This window comes from Penicillium psychrofluorescens, assembly GCF_964197705.1.
Source record: "Penicillium psychrofluorescens genome assembly, chromosome: 5".
Lineage (NCBI taxonomy): Eukaryota > Fungi > Ascomycota > Eurotiomycetes > Eurotiales > Aspergillaceae > Penicillium > Penicillium psychrofluorescens.
In genome coordinates, this window is record NC_133443.1 from 1,146,488 (window position 1) to 1,165,525 (window position 19,038).

Genomic DNA, 19,038 nt, shown 5'->3' on the forward strand with positions numbered 1-19,038 from the left:
TTACACTTCTTAGTGATGAACTACATTATTGACTACTGTATATGGCAATATATAGAGAAGCCTGATTTAGGACTCTGGAGAATGCTGGTTGCAATACAAACAGGAGATGGAGAGAATTAAAAAGAATGAAAAAAATGAAAAAAGTGTACATTGGAAGATCCTCGTACGCCAGAGGGAAGGAGAGAGAGCGGTACAATACAGTCGAGAAAAAGGGGGTTCATCGAATTCATGGGGGATTTTCTCTTTTTTGGGTCTCCTTTTAGCAGACAATCACCGCTTGCGTTGGCTGGCTGCGTCGAATCCGTCCAGCACATGTTGCGCGACACCGTCCTGTGACTGAGGCTCCTCGTTCAGCGTGGCTTCGCTGCCGGAGTCCTCAAACTCGTCCGGTTTCCTGCTCGTGCGGGTGTGTTGTTCAGGCTCCGGCACGCCGATGGCCTTCGCGGCCATGTTTTTGGCCTGGGTCTCGCTGACCTTGCCGTAGACAGCCATGGCGTTGGCAATCATGCCGCCCAGATCGCCGACATTGCCTGGCACGACCACGGCGGTGCCCTCGCGCGCCAGATTGGAGAAGGCATCGACGTACTTCTCGGCGACACTCAGGCTGACGGCACTGTGGGCATTCTCCCTGCCCTCCTCGATCGACCGAGCGACGGCCTCAATGCCTCGAGCGGTGGCGTTAGCCTTGAGCTGAATCGCCTCAGCCTCACCTGAGGCCCGGTTGATCTGCTCCGCACGCAGGGCCTCCGAGGCCAAGATCACTGACTGCTTGCGACCCTCGGCAATGTTGATGGCGCTCTGGCGCTGACCCTCAGAGTCCAGAATCTCGGCGCGCTTCGACCGCTCGGCGGTCACTTGACGGTGCATGGCCGCGACAACTCCTTCCGGGGCGTGGATATCCCGGATCTCGTAGCGCAGGCAGACAACACCCCAGTCCTGGGCAGCCTCGTTGATCGCCTGTGTGATGTTGGTGTTGAGGGTTGCGCGCTCCTTCAAAACGTGGTCGAGAGTCAACTGGCCGATCTCCGATCGCATGGTCGTCTGCGCCAACTGGGAGATGGCGTATTCTGCATCTTCGACACCGTAGCTGCAATCCATCACAGACAGGTTAGCATTGAACTCGAAAATATCCCGTGGAGATGTCTACCTCGCTTTGTACGCATCAAAGACACGCGTATATAGCACTCCGTCCAGCTCGAGCGTCACATTGTCCGCCGTAATTGCATTCTGGCTGGGGATCTCGATGGCCGACTCCTTCAAGCTCCTCACATAGGCGATGCGGTCAAGGAATGGAACCAGAATCGCCAGACCGGGCTCCAAAATCCGGTGGAACTTTCCCATGCGCTCGACAATCCATGCTGTCTGCTGAGGAACGAATCGGATGACGGTGTTCGCGGGGAGCGAGGTTCGGTTTGTGAAGTAGGTGGTGGGCCCCGGTTGCTGGCCGCTGCTCGCGCCAGCGGCCGCGAAGTTGCTGAAGAGTGACTCGGGAGCGAGATTCCGAGAAGAATTCGACACAGCTCTTCGTTGGGTTCGGGCCAGGCCAGCTGCACTGGTTGTGGTGGACCGTGGCAGGCGGTGCTGATGAGGCAGGCTGGAGACACGAGTGGCCCGTAGTAGCCTCGGGGCCTGTCGGGATGCACTCTCCATATTGTTCGGAATGAGGAGAGAGATGAGAGAAGGTATTCAAGGAGAGATAGGAAGGAGAGAAAGAGAGCAGCCGAATACCGCGGGAGAAGGGTGGCGGCAAAGCTGTCTGGACGTTTGGAGTGGCCAGCATCGGATGATTGACTACGCCGAGGTGTTGCTGCCTGAGGCACCCACTCAGACGGTCTTTGCCGAGCGGGAAGTATAACGTAGAGAAATGAATGCCTTGTACATTACTTCTATCAAAGACTCGGAGTAATCCTAGTGCATACAGATGATACACGAGTGAAAGCACACAATACAGTACAGACAAGCCCAGAAGAACAATGCCATAACAGAGGGAATTTCTTTTTTCTTCATCACGGCGATCAATGGACATACAGTAGAACAGGGGTGACCTCATACAAGACTTTTCGTTTTTAATCTGACCAGTTGCTTTGCTCGAGGGCAGCCGGCGATTCCATCCCGATGATGATGACTCGCTAAGGATCCCAGAATGAACAAAAAGACCAGGATCATCATCAACGCGGCTGTGGAGAGAAGCAGCAAAAAAAGAAACATCAAAGAAGAAGAGAAAAGTAAACAAGTGGCTCTATGATCAGGAAGAAAAGCAATTTTGTTGGCCCGGCCCGCCGAAGAAGAGGCAGGCATGGAACAGGAAAGGGGAGGAAAAGACACTGCCAGTGAATCATGCCCAGACTCCGGAATGTTTTTGTAAAAACTTCACATGACAGAAGCAAAGAGAAGATAACAAACAAGAACTCAGAGAGAGAAAAAAACAGTATTCAACGGGAGATGACAACTCAGAGGCTGCACATGGTAACCCGACCCGTCTGGTTGCAATGAAATGACCCCCTTAGCACTCTAGAGGAACGGAGAAGATGAAAATTCGGCGAAGATGCATGCAAAAAGAACTTCGGATGCTGATTCATGATTGGTAGACAAAACGGAAGAAAGAACCCTGTTGCGGAGAGAGGAGAGAAAAAAAAAAACAAGTTCGAATGGAAAGGAGAAAAAGAAAAAGAGATCAACGTAGTCACTTTTGCCAGTCCCCGTAGCCCAACTGGACATTGAAGTAGTAGCCAGTCAGGCTGCGATTCCCTGGAGTCATTCGATCACTGTTGATGGCCACAAGCACAGTCGACAGCATAGGCTCTGCAATCCGGCCAGTGCCGTCACTTCGGGCCAGGTGAGCCATATCCTGGACCACTTGCTCATTGATTGACTGCTGGCTCAGGAGACAGGATTGGTAGAAGGACAAAAGGGCGGTAAACCCGTAGTCAGCGTGTCGTGTGAGAAGTTCATCAAGGGCTAAACGCCTAAAATCATTGTACAATTGCAAATCGAAACTTCGTGCCAGATATCGTGCCCAGGAACGGTAGGGAGGACCCATGTCAGAAGCTTTCTCCTCGGCCTTCCGTGGCTGAGGTTTCCGGAATTTCTGACCCCCCTTGACGGAAGATTTGCGAGCATTCTTAGACTGGTGGTCCGGCCTCAACTCGGACGGCGGGTGTGATTTGTTTTTCGAGGGTATGTCAGTCAAGTCAGGGATAGAACTAGCAAGTCGCCGAGGCCTGTCTTGCGCATCCAAACTATAACAGATTATCAGCCATGGACTACGGTCCCAAGAAACAGTAAATAAGGTTGAGCATACCCTGTCGAGTCTACCGTCGTTCCGAGGGGAGGCGAGGAAGGGCGGTCTGTATGCGAGTCTAGTCCGCGCGCTGAAACAAAAGCGTCAATAAATGAGTCGTCCAGGGTATCAAAAGGGGTTGACAGGGCAGAGTCGCAATCTTGAAAGAAAGACGGATCCATGGGGGTTCCTACATTGGCAATTTCATTGTGGGCGGAGGGTGGCCCTGACGGCATGAACTCCGGGGCCGCGGTAGACAGGGAGGTCTTGGGACCTCGGGAGGCGGTGCCGTTGGGAACGAATTGGCGCGGGCCTCCATAGCCGTTGGGAACGCCGTCGGCATGGTAGTTGAATGGGACATTCTCATCGGTCTTTCCGATTTGCTTCGCAGGCGGCGCGCCTTCATGCTGGGCGGAGGGATCACGCTGGTCAACAGGAAGAATCCACTGGGCCCACCTCTCTCTCGGGCGTAACCGGTCAACACCATCGTCACCGGCCTGGTGCTCAACACTTCGGAGTTGGCGGGAGACGACTCGAAGAAGTTCAAAGTCCTCGGTTAGAGACTTGACCCGCTTAAAGCTGGCAATCACACCCAACGGAACAAAGCCCTGGCCATCCATGTGTCGGCGAAGGAACATGTCCTTGCACATGTTGTCAACTGAGAAGTAATACTCCAGTTGCATCGAGAGCATATTCATGAGCGAGAAGGGCTCCATGTACTGCTGCTGATAGGGCATGGGACTCATTGCCCCCGAGTTCACCGGTTGATAGCCGTACATGGCGTTGACATCGAAGGGGAAAACACCGTACATGCCTGGGGTGGTCGGCAGCGACGGTGATCGCAAGGGCATCCGGTTGCCCTGTTGTTGTGTGCCATTGGAAAGACCCTGTTGTGATCGCTGGCGCTCGTTGAAGCCAAAAGCCTTGGGTGTAGCAAAGGAATTGTTGGGCATGGCCGCCGCATTAGCAAACTGAGCGTTCTGGCCACCAAAGGCTGGATAGCCGCCACGACCACGGTTGGAGCCACGACCCCCGCGCTCAGCGCGGGAGTCGCCACGTTCTCGGTTGTAGTCGAGCCCAGATTCCCGGTAGAAGTCGGCCGACTTGGAGCCGTTTTCGAGGCGGCGTTCATTGGCGCGAGCCGCAGCCTGAGAGTCCACAGCCAGGTGGGTGCCTCTCGCGTTGCGGTCGCCGCTTGCCTGGTTTCGTGCGAAAGGCTTGCCTTCGCGCTGGGGGCGCGACACGTTCTCGCCGCCATTTACTTGCTTGCCGGTTGCAGTGTTTGCATCCTCTCCACCACGGGCTCCACGACTCTTATCCGTGGGCTGTGAGGCCTTGCCTCCTGTCAGAACAACATCGGTGCTCGTGGATCGACGCGACTGTGCAGGAAGGGATGCTGCGCGACCAGTGGAGGACTCGAGTCTCCCTCGCTCTCCGCCAGAAGTCTGCTTCGGCGCGGACCCTGCAGCGCCTTGTCCAGCGGTGGCCTTCTCGCCAGCGGCGTGAGACCCACCGCGACCACCTTCTCGTCCACCTCGAGAAGCTTTAGGGCCTCCTCCTCTGCGACCAGAAGCTGAGGGAAGAGGAGTATTGAAAACAGCGGTAGGCACGTATGGGACAGGAGTCCACTTCTCCTTGCCATGCGTCCGCATCACAGGGCTTTTGTTGGTCTGCTCAGACTTGTCGGTCTTCTCTTGGGCCTTCTTCTTCTCTTCGCCGAGCGCGACCTGTGGGGTGGGCCATAATGTAGCGTCTGCTACCGGAGGCATCGCAGATCCATCATCGCGCGATTTGCCATCTGCCTTTTTCCGGTCCTTGGCGCCATCTGACGCACCATCAGCTTTCTTCTTCGGGTTAGCCTTGGCCGAATCTTGCTGGCTATCCTCTGCAGTAGCAGACTTCGTGGAACCAGCCTTTGCAGCAGGGACAGGCGGCGTGGCCTTGGTCCTGGCATCTTGGGCCTCCTTCCTCTGCTGCCAGATGTTCACTGTAGGGATGGGAGCAGCCTTGAGTTCCTTTGGAGGTGCGCTGCTCTCGGAATCCTCAGATGTGTCTTTGGAGCCCTCTGCTCCTCCGTTCTCCGACTTCTCTGCCTGTTTATCGGATTGAGATTTCTTGCTGGACGTAGCTTCTGGAGTGCCGTTGGGGACATTCGAGGCATCGTCCTTCTTCCGATGTGTTCCATTTGCGGCGGTGCTCGCGCTTGGAGACGATGTCCTGGAGTTGGCTGCTTTAGCCTTAGCCACAGACTGCTTGCTGGTGACTGTCGTGAACTCAGTATCGTTGGCAACATCTGTCGTCTCCTTCTCAATATCTCGTGGTACTGAAGGTTCCGAAGTCGTAGACGAAGCATCCGTAGTCACAGGAGTAATGCTCTGATCCTCGGATTTAGAGTCGACCTTGTCCGACTCCGCGACTGCCGCCTTGGTCGGTACTGGAGCAAGGCCCTTGGCGGCTTGGGCGTATGAAAATGTAGGCATCTCGGATTGGGAACTCATTGTGGGGTTCTGATCGAAATGCAGTAAAAAAAAAAAAAGTGAATCCGCGAGGTCAAAGAGAGGTCTGTCTAAGAACAGCTATCTCGTTTGATGACCTTGGAAGATCTCAGTGTGTGCTGACTTGGGGCGAGATGGCTCCGACACTGGCGGAATAGAGAAGAAAGAATCGGCTTCCCCTTCTTTCAAGCCCACCAAGCTGCAACTCCCCGTTTTATTTTTTTCCAAATCACTCCCACTCTGGGGCGGTGTATGAGGAGGGCCTGTTTTCAGGACGGAACGAGAGGAAAGAACCCCGGAAGGGCGGACGGCGTTGCGAGAGAGTTATACTCGGCGCGGTTGTATTTGTAGGGAGATCGGCTAAAACGCGAGTCGCATCGATAAAAACCGTCGGGTTCGTAGGGAGGACAAGTGGTTGTCTAGACGACTGTGGAAGTAGACCACACGGAGCGTCAGGAGGAGATGGAGGGGTTGAAGTGGTTTCAAGCACCAAATAACTTCTTGCTTCCACCAAGGTTGAAGGGCACCGCCCTGTTCACGTCGGGAACGAAACCTCGGGGTGAAAGGAGTGACGGGCTCGTACAATCGACTCGCTTGTTGCAAGTCGGATGCACAGGAATTCTCCCCTTGTGTAATGCCGCGCTCGTTCGCTCAGGACAATCACAACAGCTCTGCTCTTGATCGTCGGACGGGGTGGAGGGGCAGCAGCCAAGTGTTCGAGGCAACACCCGGTGTTATTGAGTTGCAGCCGTGCTCCTGACGCGAAAGTTGATCCCTTGTCGGAAGCCGCCTGCGTAGCTGAGCGCGACTTTCACGTGGTGCCGGAGCGAGGGTCAAGAGTTTGTTTCGGACGTGAGGGTCGGGTCGCAAGGCACTCTCCACGGTCAAGGGCGATCGAGAAGTGTCAGGCAAGGACACTGAGGCAGCGTTGACCTGGCAGGTGTGGGAGGAATGACGGATAATCAAGCGCGATCGACTGGGCCAAAATACGCTCACGGCGAGTGGGAAAGCGGAACGCGGGCTGGGAGGGAGGCAGTTCAGCACAGGATCGGGTGGCAGGGAGGAATGAGAGCAAGAAAGAAACAACCCACGGCACAGTGGGGGATGGGTGGGAAGACCGAAAGGCGGAGGGAAGGAAAGAGAGGGAGGGAAAGAGAGGGAAGTTGGTTGGTGAAGAAAGGAAGAGAGAGACCGAGGAAGAGGGAAGAGTGAGAAAGTTCAGGACAAAATTATTATTATTGTGGTCCATCCACTCACTCACCCTGGAAGAAATGCCAGCTGGGAATCCACAAACAACAAGGACTTACTGAGGGCCTGGGAATTGGGCACTTTTGGTTTTCACAGTCGAAGAAGAGAAAAAGAAATGAAGCGAGGTTTTTTTTTTGCTATGGAGTAACTAACGGGATGTGTGGAATCAGTGCCGGACGCCCGTGTGGGACGAGCCTACAATAGGGCCTATACAGACCCCCGCTGGGCCATGGAATAAACCATTAATACAAGCCCCAGTAATAATAGTCCACAGGAATACATCATAGGATTGTTTTCACTACTATTACTACTCCTACTATTCCGACGATTTGATTCGCGAGCATTCCCTGTGTGAGCAACACCCAGCAGTCATCCTTGAGCCAATTTCCAGCCTAGACTAGACCCCATTCGGGGCATATTTCTGGAAATAGTGCACTGTTACATAGGGCCGTTACTTGTCTCGCAAAGATGACCCTGTGCTTTCCCGCCAGCCTCGGTTGAAGCTCTCTCTCATCTGGCATCAATCCGCATCGGACCATTCGGGAGGGCCAATGGCTTGCTGCAGTGCAATTGAGCCTCCCATAGTTAAGACATTTAGGGCTGTTGAGCGGTCAGCTGTCAGGTGTATCGTACTTGTGACTTGCCCAGTAGAGTAACCAATATACCACCCATGCTCACTGGCTAGAAGAGGGGCGGAAATTGGTATTTGTGCGTGTCCGATTTTCTTACCTAACAGCCTAACGGCCCGTACGGGTGAGAACATGCTTGAACCTCTACAGATCAAGTCCAAGGAAAGTCGACAACTGATATTGATACCGTTGATTATTCTTTCGAGACGGCACCTCTCACCACCTGTCAGCTCTCCCTACTCGTATTGGCCTGAAACATTGCTGCAGCTAATCTTCACAAGCCACCCGTGGGGACCGTTGCGTTTTCGGAGAAACCTACCGGTGATGGAAATCCTCGGGTACCTGGCAACCGGAGGGGAGGTATGTATTGGTAATACCTCCGAAGAACCACGGCGCCTCACATCATAATATTTGTGCGACAAAGAATGTGGTGGACAGTCCTGCACATGCACTGATTTAGTATTGGGGCCGAATATATCCCACTCGCCTTCGGGCAGGTTGTATTCTATTCCCTGCCTACAACCAAGTTCTTGGAGATGTTTCTAAGTCAATACACGGCCAAGGTTCGGTAGTGCTGGTTAGGGTTGAGGGCAACGGAATCCGTCGGAAGGGAGTAGTGGATGTAAGTCCATTACCACGGCGGGAACGTTTATTACCTTGGCGACTCTGGAAGATGTCCGAACAATGCCTCAGGTGTCGTACTACATGTATAAGATGTGAAAAATAGATTGAATAAATTTGAATCAACACCGCCGTGGCTATACACAAGAAACCCATAAGACACCAAATACCATATTAATTTCCTAAAATATCCCAACCCTACCAGTGTCGAAAACTGATAAGCACCTGCTCCCTCGCGTCAAGCTCACCAGGCCCGGACGTGCCACTCAGCCCCAAGCGCAAGAGAACCTGCCATACAAGTTTGCGCTTCAGGTTCTCACGCACAGGGATCTTCTCCAGAGCATCATACCCATTCAAGTACTTGAGAAAAGTGGGCCAGTACATCTTCAGTAAAGTCTGAAGATCCTTGGGTGCGAGTTCCGGACTGATACTCATAAGTACCTCTGCGGGGCCGCCGGGCTGGTCGGGGAATCTGGACACGATTTCGTCCAGCCAGCGCGACTCGAGCGGGGATGCGCGGTGTGGGGATAAGATCAGGGAGGAGAGACGGAGCGCGGTTGATCGATCGAGTAGTTTGTGCGACGTGCGGAGCTGGGCGCGCGCATCGTATCGGCCGGGCATGGGCGTGTTGTCTCCGCTGCCGTGGCTTGCGAGAGAGGAAGAAGAGGAGGAGTTGGCGTCATCGTCCGAGTAAGCGTCATCTTGGCCGTCCGTTGTGGAGAGCGAGTTCGCGGTGCTTTTGGCGAGGTATCGGTCCACTTCTTCTTTGCGGATGGCGCTCTCGACTGCTCGTTTGATCTCGGGTGAGACCTTGATCCAGGCAAAGGTTCGCAGCTGCGTCACCCATCCGCCGCGGAGGAGCCACGCGAGAATGGCAAAGTAGGCTTCTTTGTGGTCCTTGCTGGGAATGAGGGTACTGTAGGGCCGAGGCGTTCCGCTGAGCATGGCCAGCATCTTTGGTAGGGTGGGAAGTGTCGGAAAGGCCGCTTGGTAAGCGACAGTGGCGGCCTCGAGCTTGCTCAAGTCGCAATTCGGGGATACGATGTATGTGTCTCGCTGATGGATAGGAGGGATGGCGCGAGCGCGTCGCCAGTAGACAAGATGACTGGCCAGCATCTGAATAGTGGCGAGCGAAATCCCCGAGGACGCGGAGATTTGGGCAAATGACTTGGTCGGCTTGGAGCAACGGATGTAGTGGACCAGTGCAGGAGCCATTGCACCGCCAGAAGTTTCAACATCCTTGATAATGGCCGCTTCGTTGTCCAGAAAGAGCAGAGCAAAGTGCTTGGCCAGGACCTGGTGCGGTGCACTGCTCCCATCCGCCGCACCCGGGTCATCAATGGGCGTTACGTTGTCTGCGGTGGTCAGCCAGAGCCCCGGATATGCTTGGTCTGTTGGGCCAGCGAGATATGGCGTGGAGGTCAGAGGCGGGATCTGTAGCGAGATGGAGACATCGGGGCTCAGCGAGACAGACGCAATCTTGGAGGCTGCGATACTGCTATAGACGGTGTATATAGCCCGAGCCAACGAAGACTGAGTGATGAGATCAGAATAGAGACTGTTGACAGATGTTTCTAAGAGGACCGTCAGCTCATGTAATACCAACTCCAAGGCAAAGGCTTACTTGTCTCCCGGGCTTTTCGCCTCACTTGTAAGATGTGTTGTGATTCCTTCCACACATAATCAGTGCGAGCTTGCTCCCATTTCAAAGCTTTGGCAAATTTCTTGATGATGTTTTCGTAGATTTCCTTGACGCGCATGGAGTACTCCAGCAGCGGAGGATCCATGACAAACACCACATTGAACATTGTCATGGAGTCCTTGTCCTCTGAGTCGACAGCGCCCTCTGGTGGCTTCGCCACCTTGCTGGTAGACGGGGTGCGCTTGGCCTCTGAGGATGCAGCGGGCAAATCCGCGCCGGGGCCAGTAGTGGCTCCCAAAGCTGGAGAAGCGATGCCCTTCTCTACGCCGGGGACTCCCTCAGTATCCTCATTATGGCCCAGTTCGCCGCCGTCCCATTCAGCGGAGGACTTCTTTTTCTTCTTCCGTTTCTGTTTCCGCCAGGAACCATCCTCGCGCACGAAGACCGGCCACCCCATCAGGGCCAGGTCATTGATTCCGATCTCGAACCGCCGTTTATGCCATGACCGAGACGGGCTGAGAAGCTTCTCCCACACGTTCCCCGGAAGCCCCAAGAGAGACTCCCAGGGCCGCCGCGACGAGCCTCCAGGCCCCTCATCTGGCCGATCCGATGCCGCCCCCGGATCCTCTTCCTGGTCGGAGCTTGCGCCGGTGCGTTTCCGCATCGAAGAGCCCCGACCAGACCCTAGAGACCCGGGGCGCTGCGGTTCCACGCCCGCGGGCGACACCGTGACGGACGCGTGGTCGTCCAGACCGAAGTTGCTCGCCCGCCGCCCGCCCTGCATAGAGCTCCCACCCGGATGGCTTTCTCTCTCCTCCTCATCCTCGTCGGAGCTGACGCTGCTGTCATCGCTCGAGCTGGAGTCGGTGCCCTTGGCTCCCTGTCTGCGGCGCGCGCGGGAGATGCGCCGGCCGCCCTTGGTCGTGGTTTTCAGGCGATTCTCGCTCAGCGGGTTCGGGGGGTAGTGAAAGACCAGACGAGGGCCAGTGCGCGAGCGCACAATCAGGATGATGGCCACCAAGCACGGGTCTGGTGGCCGGGCGATGGACGACATGGGGGCATATTATTGCGTTAAGAAAAAGAGTTGGAGGTGCGAGGTTGAGTCGGGCGGAGAGATTCCCCCGGCGTAGGGTCTAAACCTTTAGTTACGGAGTACACTGGATACCTTCAATAAGATGGATCTTAGATTGGAATATAATGTATAGTTATGTAAAACGCCTAGAGCTTGTCGTTTACTATCGTACAAACCTCAGTCCTTTTTCCCTGTCGACTCGGTCCCGTTCTTGTCAAACTCCAGACCGAGGTTCTTGAAATCGTCCGGGGCCATCAAGTTCCTACCGGTCGCAATCCAGGTCAGCGAATTGCTATTTAGTGCCACAGGGAAAAGTCCACATACTTGTCCATGCGGCAGGCAAGATAGTCCTTAGCCAATTTGCGGCACGCCTCGTCATTGGTGCCTTTGTTGGATTTGATGCATTTCAGGTAGCCCGCGATGATGTGCTTGCATTCTCCTGTCAATTGAGACGGACTCTTAGCGCTGCTCGTTTCTCGTTTATATCGGCTTCGTTCGGACTGAGAGGACTCCCTTACCTTCGTGGTCGAGAGGAAAGCTACCGCGTTCGGGCCTGTACCGGATGAGAATTAGTATCACTAGCAAAGTTATGCGACCGACAAGACTCACGGAGTGGGCTTGATATTGGTCGCTCCGCCTCCGGGAGCACCAAAGCTCATCTCGAATCAAAATCGGTTGCTTGGAGGTTCGTCCAGCAGCACAAGAAGAAGAGAGCCGCGAAGGGTCGGAAAGACGGAGCCGACAAGCAAACAGAGCAAACGAGACAAACACGCCGTCAGCCAACCACGATGCACCAGTCGAGCGATGATGTATTGGTGCTTGAGGGGAAGGGCAGTTCGGCCTGTTCATAGGATGTGGAATGTTTGCTTTGGTAGAGTAGTCTCCAGTCGAGGTATATATAGGTGGTCCATGACGTCCGTCCGACTGCTTCCACTTCACAACTCCTACTTTCTTTTCTACCTCCATTCTTCCAAGCCCATCTTAAGCCATGCCAATGTAAGCTCGGTTTACCCATTCCGTCACCCACTCTAACCAAACCGACCAGGAAACTCGACGGCAGCTGCCAATGCGGCGGCGTAACATTCACCCTCCAGTCCCAAACCCCAGTGCCCTACCAGCTCTGTGCATGCAGCATCTGTCGCAAAGTAGGCGGATACAGCGGCAGCGTGAACCTAGGCGGCCTCGCCGACAGCCTGAAGATCATCACGGGCAAAGACCTCATCAAGTACATACGGCACCTCCTATCCCTTCCTTCCCTTCCGCCGAGGCACAAGAACTAAACAGACCCAGGAAATACAACGGCATCAAAGACCGCGGCACACCAAATGAAGAGCACTGCTCCTCTGAGCGGAACTTCTGTTCCAACTGCAGCACCATGCTGTGGCTGTGGGATCACCACTGGCCCGAACTGATCCACCCGTTTGCGTCCGCCATTGATACCGAGCTGCCCGCCCCGAAGGAGATGGTGTGTGTCATGGGCGGGTCGAAGCCGGCGTGGGTGCGGTGGCCGGAGGGGAAGAAGAGTGTGCATGAGCTCTACAATGACTCGGGAGATAGTCTGGAGGGGTGGCATAAGAGGCATGGCCAGTTTGTGGAGTAGAAGGCTGGAAACTACGACAGCTCTATGGATAGCTAGTGGAATGATAGAAACCAAAACAGTAGTAGTGTTTCATTGATGCTAAAATAACCTGCGGGACCTGCTATCTGTATTAGCATCAGAACATCAAACAAAGTCGGTGATGTGATATGGCAAGAGTAACAAAAGGATCAGTTCTCCAAGGTGAATATATTTTTTATCTTCAAGATGTAGTTCAGAAAGAACACAGCGAATATATGGGTTCATCAGGCAAAGGGGGTCGAGGGGATGGAAACAGATGGGAGACTCACAATATCGGGAGTTGGATCCTATCTACAAGGGGAAGCCGGGTCCTATGCTTTGTATCACATCGAGTTAGCAATGGCATTCAAGCACGATGCATGTTCACGTCATGAAATCAAAACATGGCAACTAAGTCAGGCTATTGAGTCTCATTAGCATGATACTGTGGGGAAAAGGTAAATGGTTCACTCACCTCATTAAATCAGATTTTTGTGTAAATGTTCATTCCCAGGTACAGAGTACCCAGGTCAAACAGTGTGAATAACACATTCATCATAATAGATTGGACCATGGTTGTGGGACTGAGGGACAAGACGACGAGAGCAAGAATTACCTAACAGTTCCTTGTCAGCTACATGATCACACTTTCATCGGCGATGGCGGATAATATGCGACAAGGGGCAAAGGCTCAGGTGACGAGTTCTCAACAAGTAATCTCCCGTCGATACACCCACAGAGTTTGTACGCTCTGTATGTTTTGGATGTACGATGGGAGACACGATCTGTCCGCCCGTTCGTTCAAAATATCTTCATGCTAGGCAAGAGGGCAGGAGAGGAGCAGTGATTGCAAGATGTACCTAAACCAGCAGCTTATCAGTAATGATTCATGACAAGAGTAGCCAGTGGAAGCAGTGAGAAAATGAGGGTTTTGTCAGACAAGGCTGAAACTTGATAGTATGACAGATTCCACATGGTGATTAAGATTGAGGAATGCCTTTACATGTCTTTGATGTCATCATACAAAGGGGGATGGGTGGATGCGAGTTGAGCAAAAAAGATGGCATACCTTTTACTTGAGAACAGGAGCAGTCATGAGGACGAACAGCTAGCATTGATTGTTCGAGTTTCCTGAATAGATTCGAATCAGCGGGGTTCCAAGCCATTGAGAGTGAATAGAGGAAGGCAAAAACAACAGATCAGTGTAATTGTCGAGGGTTTTCAAAAAAATTCCTTCGCGGGCATTCGGACAGTGATACCAGGAATTTTTTCCCTCGAAGATTGAAGGGATGGACTCAAAGAGACGGCAAGCTTACCTCTGTGGTTAGTGGAAAAAGTGACTATGACTTAGGATGAACCTTTGTCACAGATGCAAGTCGAAAAAAAAGGAAAAGCTCCTGGCGAGGAAGCGAAAGAAAAAATTGTGGGTGGAGCTCGGAATATAAACGGAGGCTACGGCAGGCGGAAGAGACTAGCGGCGCAGTTTGTCTGGGAAGCAAACACGATTTAGGGAACTATCTAAGCAGAAGACGATCTTCTGCTGATAGCAGAGACAAAAATGGATGTTATAACCATCAAAGCACTTTTTGGTTCACCCCGGACCTTGGAAACTTTCCTGGTTCATCATTTAAACGTCATTCGCCCTCATAGCTACTCCAATGGCATTGGACACAAAGAACAGCAAAATGTATCGGCGTCAACATGACGTCCGAACTCTCATATATATATCCAATTAATTTTATCGCAGAATGGAAGCCTGCCACCGACAACAATCCAAAAATCTACTGTCAAAATGCCCACCAAATGCAAGCTCAACACCGGAGCCGAGATTCCCTCCATCGGATTCGGCACCTGGCAGGATGAGCACGCCCAGGAAGATGCAGTGGTAGAGGCAATCAAGGCAGGCTACAGACACATAGATACTGCGCGGGTGTAAGCAGCAACAATAACAATTGCATTGGAAACGTACTAACTATGGCCAAAATAGCTACTGCACCGAAAAGGCCGTGGGCCAGGCTATCAAGAAAAGCGGCGTGCCGCGCAAAGAGATCTTTGTGACGACAAAACTCTGGAACAACAAGCACCATCCGGACGACGTGGCCGGGGCCTTGCAGATGTCTCTGGATGATCTGGGCATGGACTACGTTGACCTGTACTTGATGCATTGGCCCGTCGCCTGGAAGCGTGGTGAGGATCTATTCCCGAAACAGGATGGGAAATTTATCATGGAGAATATCGACTATATCGATGTAGGTCCGGTTCTTTTTTATAGCTTTAACATCACACTGAACACTACTTGCAGACCTACAAGGCCATGGAGAAACTGCTGAAAACTGGCAAGACTAAGGCTATCGGTGTGTCAAACTTCTCCAAAGCCGAAATGGAGCGGCTGGTGCAGAACACCTCGGTCGTACCAGCTGCCCATCAGATGGAGTGTCATCCGTGGCTGCAACAACATGATTTCACAGCATGGCATCAGGCCAAGGGAATCCATGTCACGCACTACTCTCCATTCGGGAACCAGAACGCCATCTACACTGGCAAAGGCGATGCTGGCAAGCTAATCGATGAGCCTGTGCTGGCGGAGATAGGCAAGAAATACAACAAGTCTGCGCCGCAGGTTGCCCTCGGTACGTGCTGTCCTCTTTACCATTTCATGTTGGTCTTTGCTAAATAACCCTTCTAGCCTGGGGGGTCACGCTGGGCCACTCGGTGCTGCCCAAGTCCAAGACGCCCTCGCGAATCAAATCCAATCTGGAAGCGGACTTTAAGCTCAGCCCGGATGATATGAAGAAGATCCAGGGGATCAACAAGAAGCTACGGTTCAACGATAGTAGCTCTGATTTTGGACGAGACTTTTTCACTGATTTGGAGGGCAAGAGTTGACCTATAGTCGTTTAAAATTTCGTTTTGTGCGCAACTTGAACAAAAGAATTGATTGGCAGTTGCTTCCTTTATTACACTTCAATCCTAGTTGACGGTAATTGGACGCCGAAAATGTTTATCTGCAACACCTTTTTGACGCTTTTTTACCATTCTATCCTTTGGCCCTGCCTCAAGTTCTAGACGTCTTAATCCTACTATGGTTAGCAGTAGAGTTTGGTTTCTTTGTTTTATATTCTCTTTTGGCTAGGTTTAGGTCGAAACACAAAGCTGTGACCTATCGTCGCTCGTAAATGTCGTCCTATCGTTCTTATGATTCAACTCGCTCTCGTGCTATTTAACCTTTTTGTAGGTCACAACCGTTGTGCCATCTGAAAGCTCCTCACACTCTGGAGAAAGGCGATATCTTCCAACTGTGGGGAGCACCTTCTGCCAGACGAACCAGTACAGCACTCCCAGAAGCAGAATCACAATCCCGACAACAGATGACAGCCAGTAGGGAAGAGACGTATCTCCTTTCCCTCCCGGTGGTCTGACGAACGGCGCCACCAGCTGGAAAGCTTGGCCAACCATAAAGAAGAATGCAACAGGCCACCAAACACGAAAGGGCCGATGGACATTCGGAGATTTCCATCGAAGATAGAAAAGTCCCACGACAACCAAGAAGTTGATGACACTGGCTGGATACCCTTCCAGATCCAGGATGAAATCGTATGCGTCGCCAAATGGAATCGCCACGATGACAATGAAAGATGGAATAAAATGCAACAGCAGACCAGACGACGGTGATCCGAATGGCCAGCTAGAAGCCCAGAACTTGGGAAGTGGAATAACCCCTTCTTTTGCAAGTTCCTGGTTGATTCGGGCTTGTGCAAAAGTCACGGTCATTACATTTCCAAAACTGGATATAGCAACCAAGGCGCTGTTTGTAACAATGATCTATTAGACTCGTTCGTGCACTGTTTCGAGATTCTTACCTTAACGCGCGCTCGGCCGCAGAGCCAAAAACTTTTCCCATGAAAAATCCAGCCACGGTAACCCCGCTGTTGGCGATCTCTTCTGGGGTTGCCGCGGCATAGTAAGCTACATTCGCGAGTAGATAGAGGACTCCACAGATAGAAAGGCCGACGGGGCCGGCAATCTTTAGGGTCCGGACAGGATTGCGAACTTCATTAAGGACATAGGCCGCGTTTGACCACCTAAATTGCACACATTCCATCAGTCAAGGGCGAGTTCACACAAGGAGCAGCTCACTTACCCCGTATATGAGTTCAAGACTTTGAACAACGCAATCGCATAAAGATTGCTGGATGTTGCAGATCCGGCAAAGGAGTTATGGAAGCTGACATATGGATCTGGTATACTGGACACACGCCCGCTCAGCACCACCCAACCAGTGATGACAATGAAAAGTAGAAGGACGATCTTGAACACTCCAAGAACATTCATGCCCCGGACGCCCCATTTGGGGAAAAATGTATGCATCAGTGTTATGAACACAATCACTGCGATGGCAACTCCTCGCTCCTCCCACTCTGATGCCTCTCTCCCAGCTGCCACAACCACATAGGAGGCAAATACGACGCACCCCGAGGCTAGCCATCTAGTCAGCCAAGTTTAGTTCATGGCTGTTTATGTTTGCGCCACTCACCTGTAAATCCTAGGGCAATGGCCTGGGTAGCAAAAACCACGGTAATCAATAATTTCGGTCGCTGGTAGACAGCTTCCAGGTATACCTTTTCTCCTCCACTGCGCGGTATCATACACCCAAATTCAAGCCAGACACCAAGGCCAGCACCAGCCAAGAGAAGACCTAATACCCACAGCAGCATTGCAGCTCCTACGCTGCCGACACTGCTAGTCACAGAAGACGGCGTCGAAAATATACCGGTGCCAATAATTCGACCCACGCTATTTTCATGGTGAAATAAGTAAGTTGAAGCTGACGAGGATCACCTGGGAACATACATCAGAAAGGTCGTCGAGAATACACCCAAATGCCGGCCCAGCCCTCCACGAGTATATTGTTCAAAGTCCAGCTGCCCTGCTTTAGCGGTAGAATCGCCATTTCCAACGTCAGTGTCGGACGGAGCTTGCTTGTTGTTCCCATCGCTCAAAAGCCGAGGACTTGGTTCAACCTCCTTGGTCTCTGTTGCGTATACCATTTTTCGGGAGGGGAAGGCTAGTGGGAAATAAATCCAGCGCCCGAAAAATAAAAAGGATCGACCGAAAGGGATGAACCTGCCTTTAAATAACATTCAATTGCCGACCAGCAAGGGCCTCCCTTATTTGCCCTGTTGTTGTTTATCGGGGCGATAATGGCGTGATTTCGCACTGCAACTAGCCTAGAAATCCCTCTGTCGCCATGTAACTTCAGCAGTTTAAGTTAAAGCTGATGACGGTATTTGTCCTATCAAAGGCGTCGACGAGGCCCCTCCTATCAGCAGATAACGGGGCGTTCAGTAACGGGGCGTTCAGTAGCACTCATTCTCCGCAGCCACTTGGACAAATGCGATAAGCCCAGAAATCACCTCCTCATTTTAGCACACAGATGACTATGATCGAATCTGTATTTAAGTGAGTTGAGTGCATGAAAAGGGTAGAGAGGTAGATTCTACCACCGAGCCACACATTCCTTCCGAACCTTATCTTGAGACACCTTAACCATCCTACGTATAATAAGCTGAGGCTAGATAGAAGCCTCGATTATAAACAAATACCCATTATAAGTTCGAAAAGAGGCGAATAGAGTAAATGTCGAAAGAAACCAGTCTGCGCAGATCCCCACAGCACAATGACGGACATCCTTGAAACGGAGTTTGCGCGGACTCGCAGGGCTGCTGAGAATGGGATCATTCGGTGCTCGGCGGACGAGCAGCAATTCTAGACGGAGATATTTGTAGAGGCTAAACCTGTGCCGCAGCAGAAGACAGCAGTCGAAACCCCCCACTGAGAGATAACCTAGGCAAGTGGACCAGCTCGGAAGAGAGCCGTGAGGCGGGACGGGCCGAATCCCTGGCCGGTTCCAACTTTGGGATGTGCTGAGAGTGCTAGTGCCCTTATTTCTCAACGAACATGACTAACTTTCCAGGCGTGAAGGGGAAGAGATAAATACAGACATGATAGATAGCCTGAATAACATCGTCTCATCATCGCCAAACCAGATAGATCGAGACCGGCCGCGTTGACTCGGATTCTATTTCTGCGGTGTATTAATCCTCGCCCTACGGTGGCCCAAAGCAAGTCGTCTTTCGATCGTCCATTAGATATACGAATCTTCCACTCGGCAACACTTATAAATGCGCCGGATCGTGAGTATTCCTGTACTAGTATCATGGGTTTACCTGGCTAATAAGCTAGATACCACAACGGAACTACGCGACTCGAATATACATCTTATAGGCAAGGGCACATAAAGCCGACGACTGTCACTTGCTCCGATTATAAAACCAACATAACACGAAGTCTTGAGAGTATATTTGCCGTCATTGCGATTAGTAAATATAACTCCTCGAATCCACTCAATCTGGCTTCGGGGCTTTGGCCTTCGAATTTTGAATTTGCCTCATCG

General features: G+C 52.3%; 7 protein-coding genes across 7 annotated transcripts; 2 read left to right on the forward strand and 5 right to left on the reverse strand.

The window, feature by feature from the left end:
• Nucleotides 1-270: 270 nt before the first annotated feature.
• Nucleotides 271-1,650, reverse strand: PFLUO_LOCUS7699 (Synaptotagmin-like protein 2; the record flags this gene model as incomplete). Its single annotated transcript, XM_073785361.1, has 2 exons — nt 271-1,087; nt 1,148-1,650. The coding sequence occupies 2 exons, from the start codon at nt 1,648-1,650 to the stop codon at nt 271-273; spliced, it is 1,320 nt and encodes a 439-aa protein (XP_073641724.1).
• A 1,033-nt stretch (nt 1,651-2,683) lies between these two features.
• PFLUO_LOCUS7700 (uncharacterized protein) lies at nt 2,684-5,778 on the reverse strand (the record flags this gene model as incomplete). Its single annotated transcript, XM_073785362.1, has 2 exons — nt 2,684-3,239; nt 3,302-5,778. 2 exons carry the CDS (start codon nt 5,776-5,778, stop codon nt 2,684-2,686), a joined length of 3,033 nt encoding a protein of 1,010 aa, XP_073641725.1.
• A 2,693-nt stretch (nt 5,779-8,471) lies between these two features.
• Nucleotides 8,472-10,969, reverse strand: PFLUO_LOCUS7701 (Nitrogen permease regulator 3; the record flags this gene model as incomplete). The annotated part of the gene is made up of 2 exons (XM_073785363.1): nt 8,472-9,847; nt 9,898-10,969. The coding sequence occupies 2 exons, from the start codon at nt 10,967-10,969 to the stop codon at nt 8,472-8,474; spliced, it is 2,448 nt and encodes an 815-aa protein (XP_073641726.1).
• A 195-nt stretch (nt 10,970-11,164) lies between these two features.
• On the reverse strand, nt 11,165-11,646 carry PFLUO_LOCUS7702 (Cytochrome c oxidase assembly protein cox19; the record flags this gene model as incomplete). The annotated part of the gene is made up of 4 exons (XM_073785364.1): nt 11,165-11,249; nt 11,312-11,426; nt 11,506-11,540; nt 11,597-11,646. 4 exons carry the CDS (start codon nt 11,644-11,646, stop codon nt 11,165-11,167), a joined length of 285 nt encoding a protein of 94 aa, XP_073641727.1.
• A 329-nt stretch (nt 11,647-11,975) lies between these two features.
• Nucleotides 11,976-12,587, forward strand: PFLUO_LOCUS7703 (uncharacterized protein; the record flags this gene model as incomplete). Its single annotated transcript, XM_073785365.1, has 3 exons — nt 11,976-11,983; nt 12,033-12,212; nt 12,278-12,587. The coding sequence occupies 3 exons, from the start codon at nt 11,976-11,978 to the stop codon at nt 12,585-12,587; spliced, it is 498 nt and encodes a 165-aa protein (XP_073641728.1).
• Nucleotides 12,588-14,376: 1,789 nt separating this feature from the next.
• On the forward strand, nt 14,377-15,470 carry PFLUO_LOCUS7704 (uncharacterized protein; the record flags this gene model as incomplete). The annotated part of the gene is made up of 4 exons (XM_073785367.1): nt 14,377-14,516; nt 14,572-14,833; nt 14,887-15,214; nt 15,271-15,470. The coding sequence occupies 4 exons, from the start codon at nt 14,377-14,379 to the stop codon at nt 15,468-15,470; spliced, it is 930 nt and encodes a 309-aa protein (XP_073641729.1).
• Nucleotides 15,471-15,800: 330 nt separating this feature from the next.
• PFLUO_LOCUS7705 (uncharacterized protein) lies at nt 15,801-16,916 on the reverse strand (the record flags this gene model as incomplete). The annotated part of the gene is made up of 3 exons (XM_073785368.1): nt 15,801-16,368; nt 16,445-16,666; nt 16,726-16,916. 3 exons carry the CDS (start codon nt 16,914-16,916, stop codon nt 15,801-15,803), a joined length of 981 nt encoding a protein of 326 aa, XP_073641730.1.
• Between the last annotated feature and the right edge of the window lie 2,122 nt (nt 16,917-19,038).